The following is a 14463-nucleotide window of genomic DNA, read 5'->3' as shown; positions in this document are numbered from 1 at the left end:
ATTGAAAACATCTCATTCAAAACAGAAGTGAATGTCTCAAAATCAGAAATACAGTTAGCATTGCTACAGCCTTATTTTTGCTCATGGGGTATTTGTGATAATATTTCTAATTGCATCATTGCTATTTTTCCACAAACTCATGGGTCTCTTAGTGTGGTGTCCAGGTTGGATGTTGTGCACTTAATAGATGGCTAATCAATAGTCTTTTTCTGCTTCATTTTATAGCCTTATCCTTGTTTACTGAACATTCACCAGAACCAATTATAAGACAGAGATATTGGGTCTCTGAAGAAATTTTCATGATACTTCGTGCCAACAGTGACAGTCATAAACATTAATGAATTCTTTTTTTCAAACACAAGCTGTGTGAAAACCTTTGAAAAAGAGATTTCAGGGACTCCATTTTATCAGGATATTAAGGATTAATTATATAAAAAACCCACTTACTGTCTTTATTTTTTACAATTGCATTGTCCAGCATTGTTCATGACTCATGTTAGTGTCTTCCTAGGAAAAAACCCCACTAGATTTGGTTAACATCTTTAGGAATGTTGCAGAGCAGATCTGGCATTGAACTTCAGTGCATCTGTTTTGACCAGCAGATCATATGTTTTGTATATTTCTTCTCCCTCAATACCTGTTTTTTTAATTGGTTTAATAAACATGGTAAGAATTCAGTGGATAACCAGACAGTTTAAAATGAAGATTTCTTCTGAAGCACAGTCCATCCAATAGTATGTTACTGTCCAACAACGATTTTTAAATGCATGATATAATTACAATTGGACCAAGAATTTTAATTCATAAATGTCCTTACTGTCATGTTTCTCTCATTTTTAAGGATATTTCTACATGCACTGTTTGAAGGCAGTGTTAGCATACTGCAACTTTTACAGTAATTTGGGTAGAGAGTGACATCTAGGGGCAGGAAATACATTTTGCTTTTCATGCTTGTGTCCACTTTTTTGTAGAGAAAGGGTCTTTTAGTTGCATGCCTGTGTCACGACCTGGATCACAGAGGTTACAGCAACAGCTATCTTCAAAAATTTGATCATCCCTTAGCTGCTCTCTATTCCACATCAACGATGGAACAGCACCACTTCTCACAGACTGTGTCCATCCTGCAGGTAGGATTTTTGAAATTGTGTGTTCTGTGCATTAGTGTCCAGTGGTGGAAAGAGGAGTCACGTCATTGCAAAATTATTAGATTTTCTGAAGCATGCTTAGTTTAATTTCTGTATTATGGTACTCATTTAGATGAGTAGAAGATTTATTACAGCAAGCCAGGTTTCACCATTAGCAACCCAAGGATTCAACAGTAGTGCAAAACACAGTTTTCTCAAAATCTTGAACTTATAAAAAGATTGTGTCTTTGAAGGTCTTATGGCTTGCCTTTGAAGCTTTTTACTTCTGATTCTCTGGAGGCTTTTCCTATGACCACGTGGAATAGGAACTTTGAAAATGAAAAACAATTTTCTCTGATACATATATATTTTTTTGTCATAATGTATTTCAACAAAGTCTTCAACCATCCTGAAATTTTGAATAAAAACTCAAGTACTGGCAAAACTTTGTGCGAGAAACTTGAAAACCCGCTGTAATAAATTCTGTGAACATTGACTGTGTGGCATGAAAGGGGAGATGTTATTTTTTCATGCATGAAAATTGTAAACTTATTTCATTACATCATTCTGTGCTTATTTGTTACTTGCCAATTTGAAATTAAAAAAAAACCTGAGTCAGGTAATATTCTGTGAAAGAGAATTCCTAGTATGAGGTAGAGTTCCTAGTATGAGGTCATGTGTCTTTATGTTTACTCAGGAAAAAACTGCAAGAAAACATCCAGACACACATTGGGAAGATTCGGGTGTGCTACTGACACACACATATTTTCTCATGAGTGAAATTTTTATAATTCTCAATTAGAAGAGTGAGAACTCTTACGTGTGAAACTACTGCCAGTCCATAATGTATTTGTGCTCGCTAGTTTTAGTTTTCCATGAATACTCAAATTACAGCCTAACCTTGCTACTGTGCCACTGATTCGTTGTTAATCTTTCTTTCTGGTTTTTCAGGGGAAGACATTTTCTTAAATACATAATCACCTTTTAGGAAAAATACATATTCTTGTCTTGTATTCAGAATCACATCTTGTGATTATAGTTTTAGGTATCATATGCATTTAATCACAGAATGGAAGCCTTATCTCTGAATGCTCCTTCATGTAGAAGGGTGTAATTGAATCCTTCAGTGGTGGTATGGCATTAGATGTTTAGTGTTCATTCTTTGTGTGAATATGTGAGCATGTTCCTCAGTCATTAACACTTCACTGTCCCAACTATTTTGCATTTTTTCTGGCAGAAATGTTGTAATCTATGAAAATCCCATTTACCATGAAGACAAATTTTGCTTCCCTGTCACCTCCTACATTTGCTGTCAATGTGAGTGAGGAAAGGGGATAGATGGCCAGGGCTGTAGAGTGAATTCATGGTGAATTCATGATACCAGCTGCTGAAAGCACCCATGGGTGATAATTAGCAGCAAAGGCAGACCAGAGTAGCCTTTTGGACTTGCTGGATTTTGTTTGAATCAAAAAGTCTTATTGAATTCATGGTCTGATGGAAATAAAGCCAAACCAACCCACCAAGTTCTTTAGGGTTTATCTGAGTTTTAATTTTACATTAGTAACCTGCAGTACTTTTAGCTGCTTGAAACTTTAGAGCTGCTTTGCTCATCCACCTGCAGTTTGAGTGTACACCATACTTAGGACACAGGATTCAATTCACTAGCTGTAGCTCAGCAGGCAAAGAACAAAACCTTCAGAGTTGTACTTTGTATGTACTACTCAGAAGCCTAAGTGCACAAACTCATAAGTGTCAGCTTCTGTCAGCACTTTACAGAATCAGTTCTTTTCGAGTAGTCTGAACAGAAGCTGTCACAGTGGTCTTTCTGAGAGTGCAGCTTCTAAAGCCCAAGACTAGAATCCTGTATAATTTAAATATTAGGACAAATAGCTTGGTCACAGGAATTAGACCGCAAGGCTGGGGAGTAAAGGATCCCCAAAACCCTAAATTATGGGAACTAGCAGTACTAATTTTTTGCTCCCAAAGTGCTGATGATGGACTAAAATGTTCAGAATTTTTTTTTTCACATAATGTTCTATGACTTAGAAATCTGTCAAAGGAGCATTGAGACATAGATGGATTGTATTTTCTATTCATTATTCACAATAAATCTACTTGTCTAAGTAAAAGTACTGGAAAATGCTGTTTATGTTCTGGATGGTAAGAGAAACCGAGCCTATTTGTACTGCAGAGGATTTATTTTAAGCAAATTATGTAAATGCTTGACGAGAGTCAGGGAAACTTTTTGAGCTTCAACCCAAATGCCAATTAAATGTCAAAACACCTCTGCATTTGATATATTTTAATGATTTTTTTTTCTGAATGTGCACACCTTGACATGGCTAGCTCATTCTTTCTTTTTGTCTGCTTCATCTCAACAGTAGGACGACTTTTGACAAGTTGTTTTCCAAATCTTAGAGACAGTAGATAGTCTTGACTTTTCAAAATGAGATATAGCTTCATGAGTGATCACAGTGCGTGCATATTGTCAGTTAAATGCACAGTAATACCTTGTGGAAATTGAAAAGTGATGGCAGTGGTGCATTACCAGAGCCTCCATAGCAGAAACCATTACCTTTAGTTTATGAGTCATTCAACTTAAGGTTGAACAAAGCAGCTTTTCCCTCTAAATGTTCATATATGTTAAAGTAATTAACTTTATATAGAAAATTTTGTCAGTGAATGCAGCGATTTCAGGACCATTTCATTTGGAACATTAAAACAAAAAAAGAAAATGAAAAACAAAATCATTTTGAAAACAAAGTGATTTTGTATTTTTAACTTGAGTGTTTCTTTATCCATACCGTATATTTACAGAGTATCAAAACTATGCTTAAGTGAATCAGGTACTCAGTTTACCAACTTGACTGTGCAGCCTCTGGATCAGAACTGAATCACAAGTTTCCAAGTTAACACTGTCTGGAAGTGTTGTGTCTATAGTGATTTTAAATCAAAGAAAATATTTCAATAATTTTTCTCTAGTAATACCTTGAGGCTTCAGAAGGAGCAGTCCCAAAAACAAATTGGTGGCTTAGTCATAGTTTTGTTCATGACAGTGTTTACAAAGGAAGAATAAAAATGGGAATTTCAGGCTATTAACATTTGAATTTGCAACAAAACTTGTCACTGGGCTGTAAAACTGTTGTAACCTGTCTGGTGAAGCAAAGAGTAAAATCATCTCAGAATTAGAGCTTGTGCTTTTTATTGGTTTTTTACTTTTTCATAGCTGGAAGGGCACAATGTCTTCTCCAATCTGAGCTCCAGTGAATATGAGCAAGTTCTTGAGATCATCCGGAAAGCCATCATCGCCACAGACCTTGCTCTGTATTTTGGAAACAGAAAACAACTTGAAGAGCTGCATCAGACCGGAGCATTAAACCTTAAGAACCAAACACACAGGTAAAGCAGCAAACCAGTAGTAGATCCCTATGGAATTAGTCTGGAAAGAGAAACCTTATTTTTTTAAAAAAATAATTACCTTTGAATGGTAATTTTCTTACATATGTGATCTCTAAGACCAGCAGTGTGTAAAATTACACATAAGTAACAGTAATTGCCATTGCTTTATATTTGCATTGACCATTACATGGCTGATGACTTCTTTATCTTAACTTAGGGGAAGTGCACTTTGCATTTATCAATTGATAATAATGTGTATTTGTGTATTTCCTCTGGTATATTTGTCTGTTGGTACAGTTTTAATGACTGCCATCACACTGGCATGCAGGTTAGCCAGCTCTATGCTTTTTCACATGGAATAGGCATTATTAACAAAGTTGCAGGTGTCCTTAAGGGCCATCTCAATTTCTCCATTGGGTGAAAACAAGTGACTTTAAATAAAATTGCCAGTTTTCTTTATAAAGCTTAGATTCACAAAACATAGATTTGTGCTATAAAATTGGTTAAATAGGATTTTTTTGTGTGTGCCTTATTCTAATAATGATTTTGTTCAGTTCCTGATGTTGCTCAGTTACTCTGTGAACAGGTTTGTCAGCATATAGAACAGAGTTATGCATTGGATTCTTGTTGTGTTAAAGTTTGAATTCATTCCAACAAACCAATGACAACACCTTGAGACACTCAGAAGTAGTCTTTGCTCTTTTTAGGAGCTTTTTTCTCCTCTCTTTAAAGAATAAAGAAATGCAGCAATAAGATATGTCATCTTTCTTTTTATACACTTGTACTGTATATTTAGAGAATTATAGAGAGGCATATGAGTGTTTTAACAGGCAGGCATCCTGTGCCCTTGTCTGTAGATGTGATTGTGTAGAGGATGGTCAATGAACTCTGGTTGCAAACAATGTAGGGAATACAGCAAGGGATACAGTGAACAGTCTGTGCTGTGCCTTACCAAAGAATCAAACAAATGAGGAAGAAACAATAGGTGGGAAAAAATTCATAGTGTGTATACACTGCTGCTGATTCAGCTGAGGAAGGGCAAATTAAATCTTTGCAGAGCAAACATTAATTCTTTACAAAACTTATAATTTGATGTTGTTTTATTATATTTTAGAGATAGAGTGATTGGCCTGATGATGACAGCTTGTGATCTGTGTTCTGTTACAAAGTTGTGGCCAGTTACCAGACTGACAGCAAATGATATATATGCAGAGTTCTGGGCTGAGGTATGTGTGATTCTTTTGTTTACTCTCCTTATAAACAGAAGCATCCAGGAACGAAAAACCCAACTATAAGTATTTTTCAATCAACATCTTGGTGTGCTTTTTTTGAAGAGAGTTTAATGGTGCATGTGTGTGTTCGTTGCTTACTCTGAAGTTATTTAAAGAGCTGAGTTAGCTATCTAATTTTCAGGCAGTGTTTCTTCTCTCTGTTCAAGATAATGTAGAAAGTATGTCCTAACATAAAGTGACCAAGCAACAGAACATAGAAGCAGTCACTGACTGTAGTTTTTGTAGAAATGCAAAATATGAAACCAGCTTCCAGGTCAGCTACCTCAGAACGTGCTTATAAAGATATAGTGTGAGTACAGAAAATGCTGAAGTAAATATGAAAAACATTAAATTTTTTTGAGTCTTTGTGAGCCAGATCAACAACAGTGTCTCATAGAGAACTGGGTCTTCAATACATAGAACATTACTCAACAGTTAATATGTACTGAGAATTGAAACAAGGAATTAGTAATGTAATGTAGTAGGAATGTAGTAATGAAATAATGTTCATAAATAAATATGCAGTCTCTGATGTGTCATATGCTGCAATGTAAATATCCTAATTGTTTAATTTTTAAGTGGAAGTGACTGCCCTGGGGATAAGGAATAAATTGCATAGAGCAGTTATGCAACTTTAGGAGACACAGTTGTATTTTCAGGACTACTATTGCACGTGTGTATGATAAAGTGTTTTTCTTTTCTTCTGTGTGCCCTGTGGAATCTTGCAGTGTTCCGTGGGCTTATTTGTTTTACACAGGCATAAAATAGAAACCAGGCCTGTGAAGTTGGTGTAGCATGCGTTTATTGTGAAGATTGTTACCCTGCCTGTTGCATGTTCATTATGAAATTCCAGATGTGGGCTTCGTGTTGGGTGTATTTCGTATTCACATGTTCTTGTTCTCTTAATTGTAAACAGCTCAGACTACAACAAAATATTTGAAAAATGCTGACTGTGTAAGCTCAAAGATCTAGTTCAGCACTCACTTTCTGAAATGCCTGCACTGGAAAGTGCGTGTTCTTATGAGTGGTAGAATGGAGGTATAACGTTGACACGCCTCACTGATTACATACTCAACCTTTTTGCTTATAAATTTGCTTTTGAATGCAAATCTTGTGAACTCAGTGGAGAAGGAAGGATAAAACTGATTTTCCATACTCAAAAATAGTAAAGATGGAATTATGAACATAATTGCACCAGTCCAGATGTTAATTTTTCGTAATCCAAGAATGAGTTAATAAAGATAGAGGTTGATATATATATGTGTATATATATAAATAAAAGAAAAAAATTCACCAAGAGGGTACACTGTAAATTCATCTGGTTTACTCAGCTTTACCTTGGATGCGTGAGTTGCGTTCTACTGGTCATTGTATAATGGTGCTTTAAACAGATATTTTGAAAGATGAGACTAACTGAGCAGATAGAGCAGAATAGAATGATTTCTTTTGGTTTAGTCTTCCAGTTGCTTTTTATTATGGAGGCACACTTGGAAATAAGGAAAATATGTGTACATTGACTTACAGCATCTGCTGTTTGCATTATCACTTACGTGAATGTACAAAATGAGCCTCTCCTTGTGCATTTTTCTGAGATTGCCTCAGAGTGATACCACACATTATTTTAAATTCTGGATTTTTAGATTGACATAGAGTAGAAGATGGAAATAAATTCAGGTCACAATAGTCTTGTTTTTGTTTTCTTAATCTCTCTCTCTCTACTTTTCTCCAGGGTGATGAAATGAAGAAAACAGGTATTCAACCTATTCCTATGATGGACAGAGATAAGAAAGATGAAGTCCCTCAGGGTCAAGTATGAACAACTCTCTTGTTTATACATAAAACATGTATGGAAAAAAGCATTTAATATATTAGTGAATATTGCTTTTGAAATTGGGTTATTCAGACTGCTGGATTTGATGTTATTTTTTAAAGTAGCAGGGGAAAACTTTTCAGATTTTGGTTAAATGACAATGTGTTCTTCGCTGTCATCACTTTTTCCTTTCTTTGTACTTGTAGCTCTAGCTAAGACCACAATCACCTTGAATTTTTACAAGTGTCAATAATGCTTTTTATCTGAGTAAGTGGTTCTTTCGGCCCTTAGGTAGTGTCCAAAGAAAGGTAAGAAAGATGGCGAAGGGCCTGGAGGGGAAACCTCATGAGAGGCAGCTGAGATCACTTGGTCTGTTCAGCCTGGAGAAGAGGAGACTGAGGGGAGGACCTCACAGCAGTCACAACTTCCTCATGAGGGGAAGGGGGAGAGGATGGTCCAGCCCTGATCTTTTCTCTGCAGTGACCAGTGACAGGGCACAAGGGAGTGCCCTGAATTTGTGTCAGGGAGGTTTAGGTTGGATATTAGGAAAAGGTTCTATACACGGAGGGTGGTTGGACACTGGAACAGGCTCCCCAAGGAAGTGGTCACAGCACCAGCCTGACAGAGTTCAAGAAATATTTGGACAGTGGCGTGACTCTTGGGGATGGGCCTATGCAGAGTTGGACTCGATGGTCCTTGAGGGTCCCTTCCAACTCATCATATTCTTTGATTCTGCGATTTTCATTGAGCCAGAAGGTCTACAGGGTGACTGCATCTAATGTCCTATTTTAGTTTTTGACAATTACAGAGTAATCTTTTTCCACTGAAATAAAATAGTTCCCCTTAAAAACTAGCAAACAAGAAGAAAAGATAAAATGCAAAACAAATGGGAAGAAAATGAGGCAGTACATGAAATAGTGTGGATGAGCAGACATCCCATCTGTATGTAGCCTTGCCTTCTAGCCAGCTGCAGTTTCTTTCTGTTGGTTGAACTGTAAGTACTTCATCCCTGTAAGTACTTCATCTGGCTTCATAGCTCAGAAAATGTATGTTATTTTTATTTAAAGTATGCAGAAGACTTGTTTACATAGCAGTATGGGATGAATCCTTGTGTTGATGAAAACAAGAGTTGCTCTTTAATTTCTGGATAAGGATCAAAGTTTGGACTATTAAAAAAAAGAGATATTTTGGTCATGGTACAATACATAGTATTTCACGAAAAGGCATTTAAAAATTCCGTCCAAAGGAAGGGCTCATAGTACACTATTGTAACTATCATAACAGTCTGGGATAAGTGAGGGATGTTATAATGAATCTGAATGCAATCTGTCTTCATTGATAATATATAAGTAACATTTTCTAAAAATTTCATAATGTCATGACAATTCAGCTGTGACATTGTAGCCATCACAGGCCCCTGAGCCTCTGTGAGTCAGATATCATTAAAAATGTGCTTATTTAGTTTTCCCTAAATATGATGATGGTAAAAGTGTATTGTTGAACTGCATACATGAGAAGCAACTACAAACCAACCATTGGTCACACTATACACCATTCACAAATGTGCAAAGCCCACAGCATTTTAGTACATTGAGCTATGCAAGCATATCCTGCAGGACATCAGAGCAACCCATAATCTGACCATGTTTTGTGAATGCTGCACAACCTTCCTTTTTTAAAAAATAAAATCATCACATGTATAATGTTTGCATAAATGTCTCTAACATCTCCACCTACTTCCTGCTGCCACTGACACCAAACAGGTAGACATATCCTGAACAAAAGAAATTAATCAATTGAATTATAAAAGGTTCTGTAGAAAACCTTATCTGAAGCAGCCATATCAGTCATAAAAGAAGGGCATGTAAGCAGCTTGTAATTACCAAAGATTTCACTGTTGCTGCTTATTTTAAAGTATTTGGATGTTAGAAGGAGATGCAGAAGTGTGAATAACTAATAGAAGCAGTAATTAAGTAAAGAGCTTTGAGCTGTTAGCTGGTAACTTCCAGTGTAGTAGTTTGGCAACAATTACACTATTTTTTTCATTCTTGTTTTTCATAGATTGGGTTCTACAATGCTGTAGCCATCCCATGTTACACCACCCTTGCACAGATCTTTCCTCCAACTGGGCCACTACTCCGAGCATGCAGGTGAGTAAATGTGCATAGCTGATACCTTGGTCAGGGAAAAAGCAAGAGTGCTTTGCAAATTTGTCTGGAAATACAGATTTTTAATTTTAGAAGTTGCATGAATATTAACAGGGATACACATCATCTCACATTAATCTATCCAGAAACCCAGAGGTGATAACTACTGTCAGGGGCTATCCACTGTAGATGTACAGACCCAGCTGATTAAAACATGTTAGATGCCAAGAGCATTTAGAGAGAAACAGTTCAGTGTTTGTGCATCCCTGTCTGCACTGGCTCAGTGTAATTTCCCTCTGTGTCCTTTTTACTTCAATGAGGTTCCCACAACAAAAATTAGCTAGTATTCTCTTTACTTAAAAAATGTGTGTTTAGCATGTGTTTTTATTTCATATCAGATAATTTCTATTAAAAACCAGAAAAAGAAATATCCAGAAAATATTCAGTAGTTGAGAGCATAGGAGTAGTAACACTGAGGTATGGGAGAAGCAGATGTAACTTTCTCCTATAACACAGTGGGTATGGAGCTTGGGTTGTTCTGGAAAAGAGACAAGAGTCCTTTACCTCTTGGCTGCTTCTCCACTTGAATGATGGTGGATTGCTTTGTAGGTAGTTCTGTCCCGTAATTATATCCTGGGCCTTAGCAATCTTTCCTGACAAAAAGTTTGCTGAAACCAGTGAATGCTTCATGAAAATTTTCAGGTTAATCCATATTTTCTAGAAAACCCCAGATGTTCCATAAAATGTCTGCCATCTCTAGTCATGTCGAGTGGTTAAAGGTCTATTTTTCTACGCTCTTAGAGTACTCTCTCATATTTTTTGTTATGTTGTGGTCCCTAAATTCTATCTTACATTGAACTTTTTCTTTGTCCTGTATGACCTCCTTTTGTGGATCTTGTGGACTAAATTATTTCTGTTAAGTAACAGACAAATGCCTTGAAATTAATGTAGTAGTTAGCAAAACAATTTCTTTCACACACAAGCACTTTTCCATATAGCTGTGAGAAGAATATGTAGGTCTGTGTCAATGGTACAGAGGACCACCTTATGAAAACAGTGAGTATCTAGGAGCCATCATTAATAGTCAGCTGCCTCTAAGGTACCTCTCCTGGGCATGGCTATGCAACCCTTAGATGGATATGGAAGGAATATTCAGGAGGATTGGAAACTATACCTCTGTAGTTTTTACATGAATGGGGCTACAGCTGGAATTTTGTTTAGTGTCCATGCTTTAAGAAGAGTAGATAAAGACATCAACTGTTGGGAGAATGTAAAGAGCTGAAGGAATGTTTTGAGATCTTAGTAGAGAGAGACTAAACAATATATTTGGTTTATTGAAGAAAATTATAGAATCTCAAAATGGTTTGGGTTAGAAGATCCCTTGGAAGAGATCATCTAGTTCAGTCTTCCCTCTGTGGGAATGGACATCGTCTGCTAGAACAGGGCCCAGAGCTTCATCCAACCTGGCCTTGAACATTTCCAAGGATATGTCATCCACAGCTTCTCTGGACAAAGTTTTTCCAATGCCTCACCCTCCTCACAGTAAAGACTTGATCAAAATCAAATTTTTATAACACTTAATGGAAACTGGGCCTTAGAGAGGCTAGGTGGAGTGCTTAAGACTGCACAGTATACTTTACAGGAGCAGCAATCTTGGAAGACACATCTCTTTTGATTTCTGGCCATGTGGGTATCCCAATGACGCTTATTTGCAAAAGTGGCCTGTTTTACTTGGTGGTTCATCTTTTAGAACTCGGATGAGGATATTTAAAATTGATTTGTGGATATCAAACACCCGTGTAAGCATGTGCTCTAGATAAAGGTTCTCCCTAATTCTGAAGGTCAAGCATGAATATCTTTTCAAGAGTTGGTTTCTCTGTAGAAGTTGTGATGTCTGAAGTAAAAGCAATCAGACTCCTGGCAGACATTATATGATTTTTTTACATTCCAGGAATTATGTTTGTTGTTTGTAATTCAAATTGTTATAATGGTACTTCTGAAAGCTACACTGGCACAGTCTTCACACAGGATAGAGCTCTGGACAGACAGCTCCCTGTCTTGCTGTTGTGTGTTCTTTAATTTAGATTGTGCTAATGCAGAACTGAAGTGTAGATGAGTAGATAAAGCCTCTGCAGGACTAAAGAGCTTCTTGAAAATCCACACCCTGGCATAAAGTCTTCTGAGGAGCAGTTTGGTATTTTTATCTTAACCTTGAAATTATCCTCTGCTTTTTCTTTGAAGAGAATGAAGAGGAAGTTTGAGGGTTAAGACTTGGAGATGGAGAAGAGGAAATCAGAACACAGATATAATTTCAGGTGCCCAGTTAGAAAAAATTGATGTTATTGCAGGGTCTAGAATATTCCAGAATGTTTCAAATGGCTGATTTTGCTCTACATTTTTGTTTTTCCTTTATTTTTGATGGGTAACTGTTATTTGGTGTGATCAGAGGGAAACAGCCTCGTTTTTGTTTGGTGTTTCCTTAGTTGCTGACTGAACCAATTTTGATATCACCTCTTCACCAGCAGGACTCATTCTTGAACACAATATTTAAGCTGCTGTGTCCTTGTGTTCTTTGAAACTCAGACACCAGCTCCAAATAATAGGCAGCAAAAGCAGCCAAGACTGCATGTCAGCATCAAGGCTTTTATTTTTAGAACCTCTGGGCATTTGTTACAGACATTAGGAGCCAGGGCTTCATTGGAGCTCAAAGGCAAATGAATCGCATTATCTATACCTTACCAAAAAAAGAAAAAAAGCATTCAGCACTGGTTTTCCATAAAGTAAGGTAGTCTAGAAGGTTTTCATGTCTGGTAATTTATTCCACATTTTTAAATGTTTTCCTTGTCATCCTGTGTAGATCAAAGCTATTAGACCACCTGTGTTACATGCATTAGCCATGTACTCAGTAGGTCTACAAAAGTATAAATACACGGTAGTGTATTTATTTGGAGGATGACGTGGGTTTTTTTCCCCCCCTTTATTTCAGACCATATAATTTGAAACTATTTTGCTTGTGCTTTTGGGTCTCTCAATTCTTAATGAAATTTATATAATTTTAAAATATTTTGGCTGCAATTCTCATTACTTTCCCAGGTCCAGGAAGGAGACAGTGATGGTTCATTTTTTCTGATCCTTAGTGCCTGATTATATTAGCTGAGGCTCAATGCCATGTTAATGCTGGCTTCATAACTTGGAGCTGGCCTGAAGCACTAGCAGAGCATTTTCCTGCAGAAAATGGTGTAGGGGTTACCCTAGAGAGCACCAGCCTTCTTTGGTAGACTTCATCAGATCATGTCTTCCACCACCCCCAGAAAGTGCAATGTTTTCTCCTCTTAGCTGTATGCTGTGCTTTCAGATTATTTACTGTTTTAGCAAATGTTTTGACAAGGCTGTGACATAAGAATCAGAAGAGCTCTGCCACATAAATTCCAATGTAATATCATGGTATGACACATCATGGGAGACCTTCTAGTACTGTTGCCATCCTGTTTGTTTACCAAAGGCATCTAAGAACTGTTGCTTTAGTAATTAGGGATCTGACAGGATGAAGGTGAAACATTTGGGTTTGCTGTCTGTCTGTGTTTGAAAACTGAATGCTGAGATTTGGCCATTGGTTGCAAGGCCAATCTTCAACACAGACTTCCCAATCACTAGAGTTGTACTGGTACTGGTGCACAGCAAGTAAGACTATGGGTTTGTACCCCCTTCAGATCGTTAGAACATTACCAGCTTGATTTCTCATCATTTCATGGCTTATGAACAATTTTGGACTTCAGGATTGGCCAGGCTGTGAGGCACTAAAAGACATTTGTATCTCAAGGAAGGGGTACCCTTTAAATGTAGTAGACGGATAATATGATTATAACAACAGTAGTTGAAAATTGATACTACGATCGTGGCGTGCAACATTTTATATACTGTCAGGCAGCCCTTTTGCAGGAGTTTCCGAAAGCTTAATCTGCTCCTGTGCTCCAGAGTCTGTGTTTCAGAGTCTCTGCAGTCTTGTCTCTCTTGGGTCACAGCTGGGCTTTCCTGCAGCCATGAGGGCTATAAATTTGTCCTGGAAGCAGGTCGTAGCCTCTCGCTTCAGGGCTTGCCTTGGGGAAGGAAGGTGTACTGTAGGCTAGGATAGAGTTGACATGGATATGAGTCATACAGAATTACAAAATAGGATAGCTGAAGGCTGAAATAATGTCTAGATGATAAAAGCTTGGTGACATACAGGTACTAACTTAAATATACTTAGGTAAATATAAATCTCAAAGTATAGTACAGCAGACATTACTGTGAGGAAGAAATAAATCCCAGTCAACTTATGAACAGTGTCTTACCTTCAATTTTTTGCATCTCCAGGGACAATCTTAACCAATGGGAGAAAGTAACGAGAGGTGAGGAAGCCTCTATATGGATTTCTTCTCAATCCCTTGCTCCTGGGACCTCAGATTCTCTTCCTGTGAAGATTGATGACTGAACAGCAGCAACAGATTGCTTTAACCTGAAAAGCACCCCTTCTTGTTTTGGGGATTGTTTTTTGTTTTGTTTCATTTTTATTTGAGAAAGAAAAAAGAAAAAAAGGAAAAAGGAAAGCTGCAAAATGCTAAGAAGTAGACCTGCCTAGGAAGGTAACACCCATGGAGTTACCTCAACTAAATGACTCTGGCAGCCAATCTCCTGATCTACACCGGTGACACAATGTAAGCAGAGGGAAAATG

The 14463-nt window shown here is 37.3% G+C and overlaps 1 protein-coding gene across 2 annotated transcripts in view; it reads left to right on the top strand.

Annotated features, from left to right (window-relative positions):
- PDE10A (phosphodiesterase 10A) overlaps positions 1-14463 on the top strand; it is a 338217-nt gene extending 323754 nt beyond the window's left edge. For both annotated transcript variants that reach the window (XM_031060068.1, XM_005416270.2), the window contains exons 17-22: positions 972-1127; positions 4351-4523; positions 5638-5749; positions 7524-7604; positions 9666-9754; positions 14105-14463. In XM_031060068.1, coding sequence (XP_030915928.1) covers positions 972-1127; positions 4351-4523; positions 5638-5749; positions 7524-7604; positions 9666-9754; positions 14105-14222 — 729 coding nt within the window. In that variant the 3' untranslated portion in view covers positions 14223-14463. The remainder of the gene's footprint in view (positions 1-971; positions 1128-4350; positions 4524-5637; positions 5750-7523; positions 7605-9665; positions 9755-14104) is intronic.

Source organism: Geospiza fortis, unplaced genomic scaffold, assembly GCF_000277835.1.
Source record: "Geospiza fortis unplaced genomic scaffold, GeoFor_1.0 scaffold41, whole genome shotgun sequence".
Classification (NCBI taxonomy): Eukaryota; Metazoa; Chordata; class Aves; order Passeriformes; family Thraupidae; genus Geospiza; species Geospiza fortis.
The sequence above is the reverse complement of the archived record's forward strand: the minus strand, read 5'-3'. Positions and strand labels throughout refer to the sequence as shown.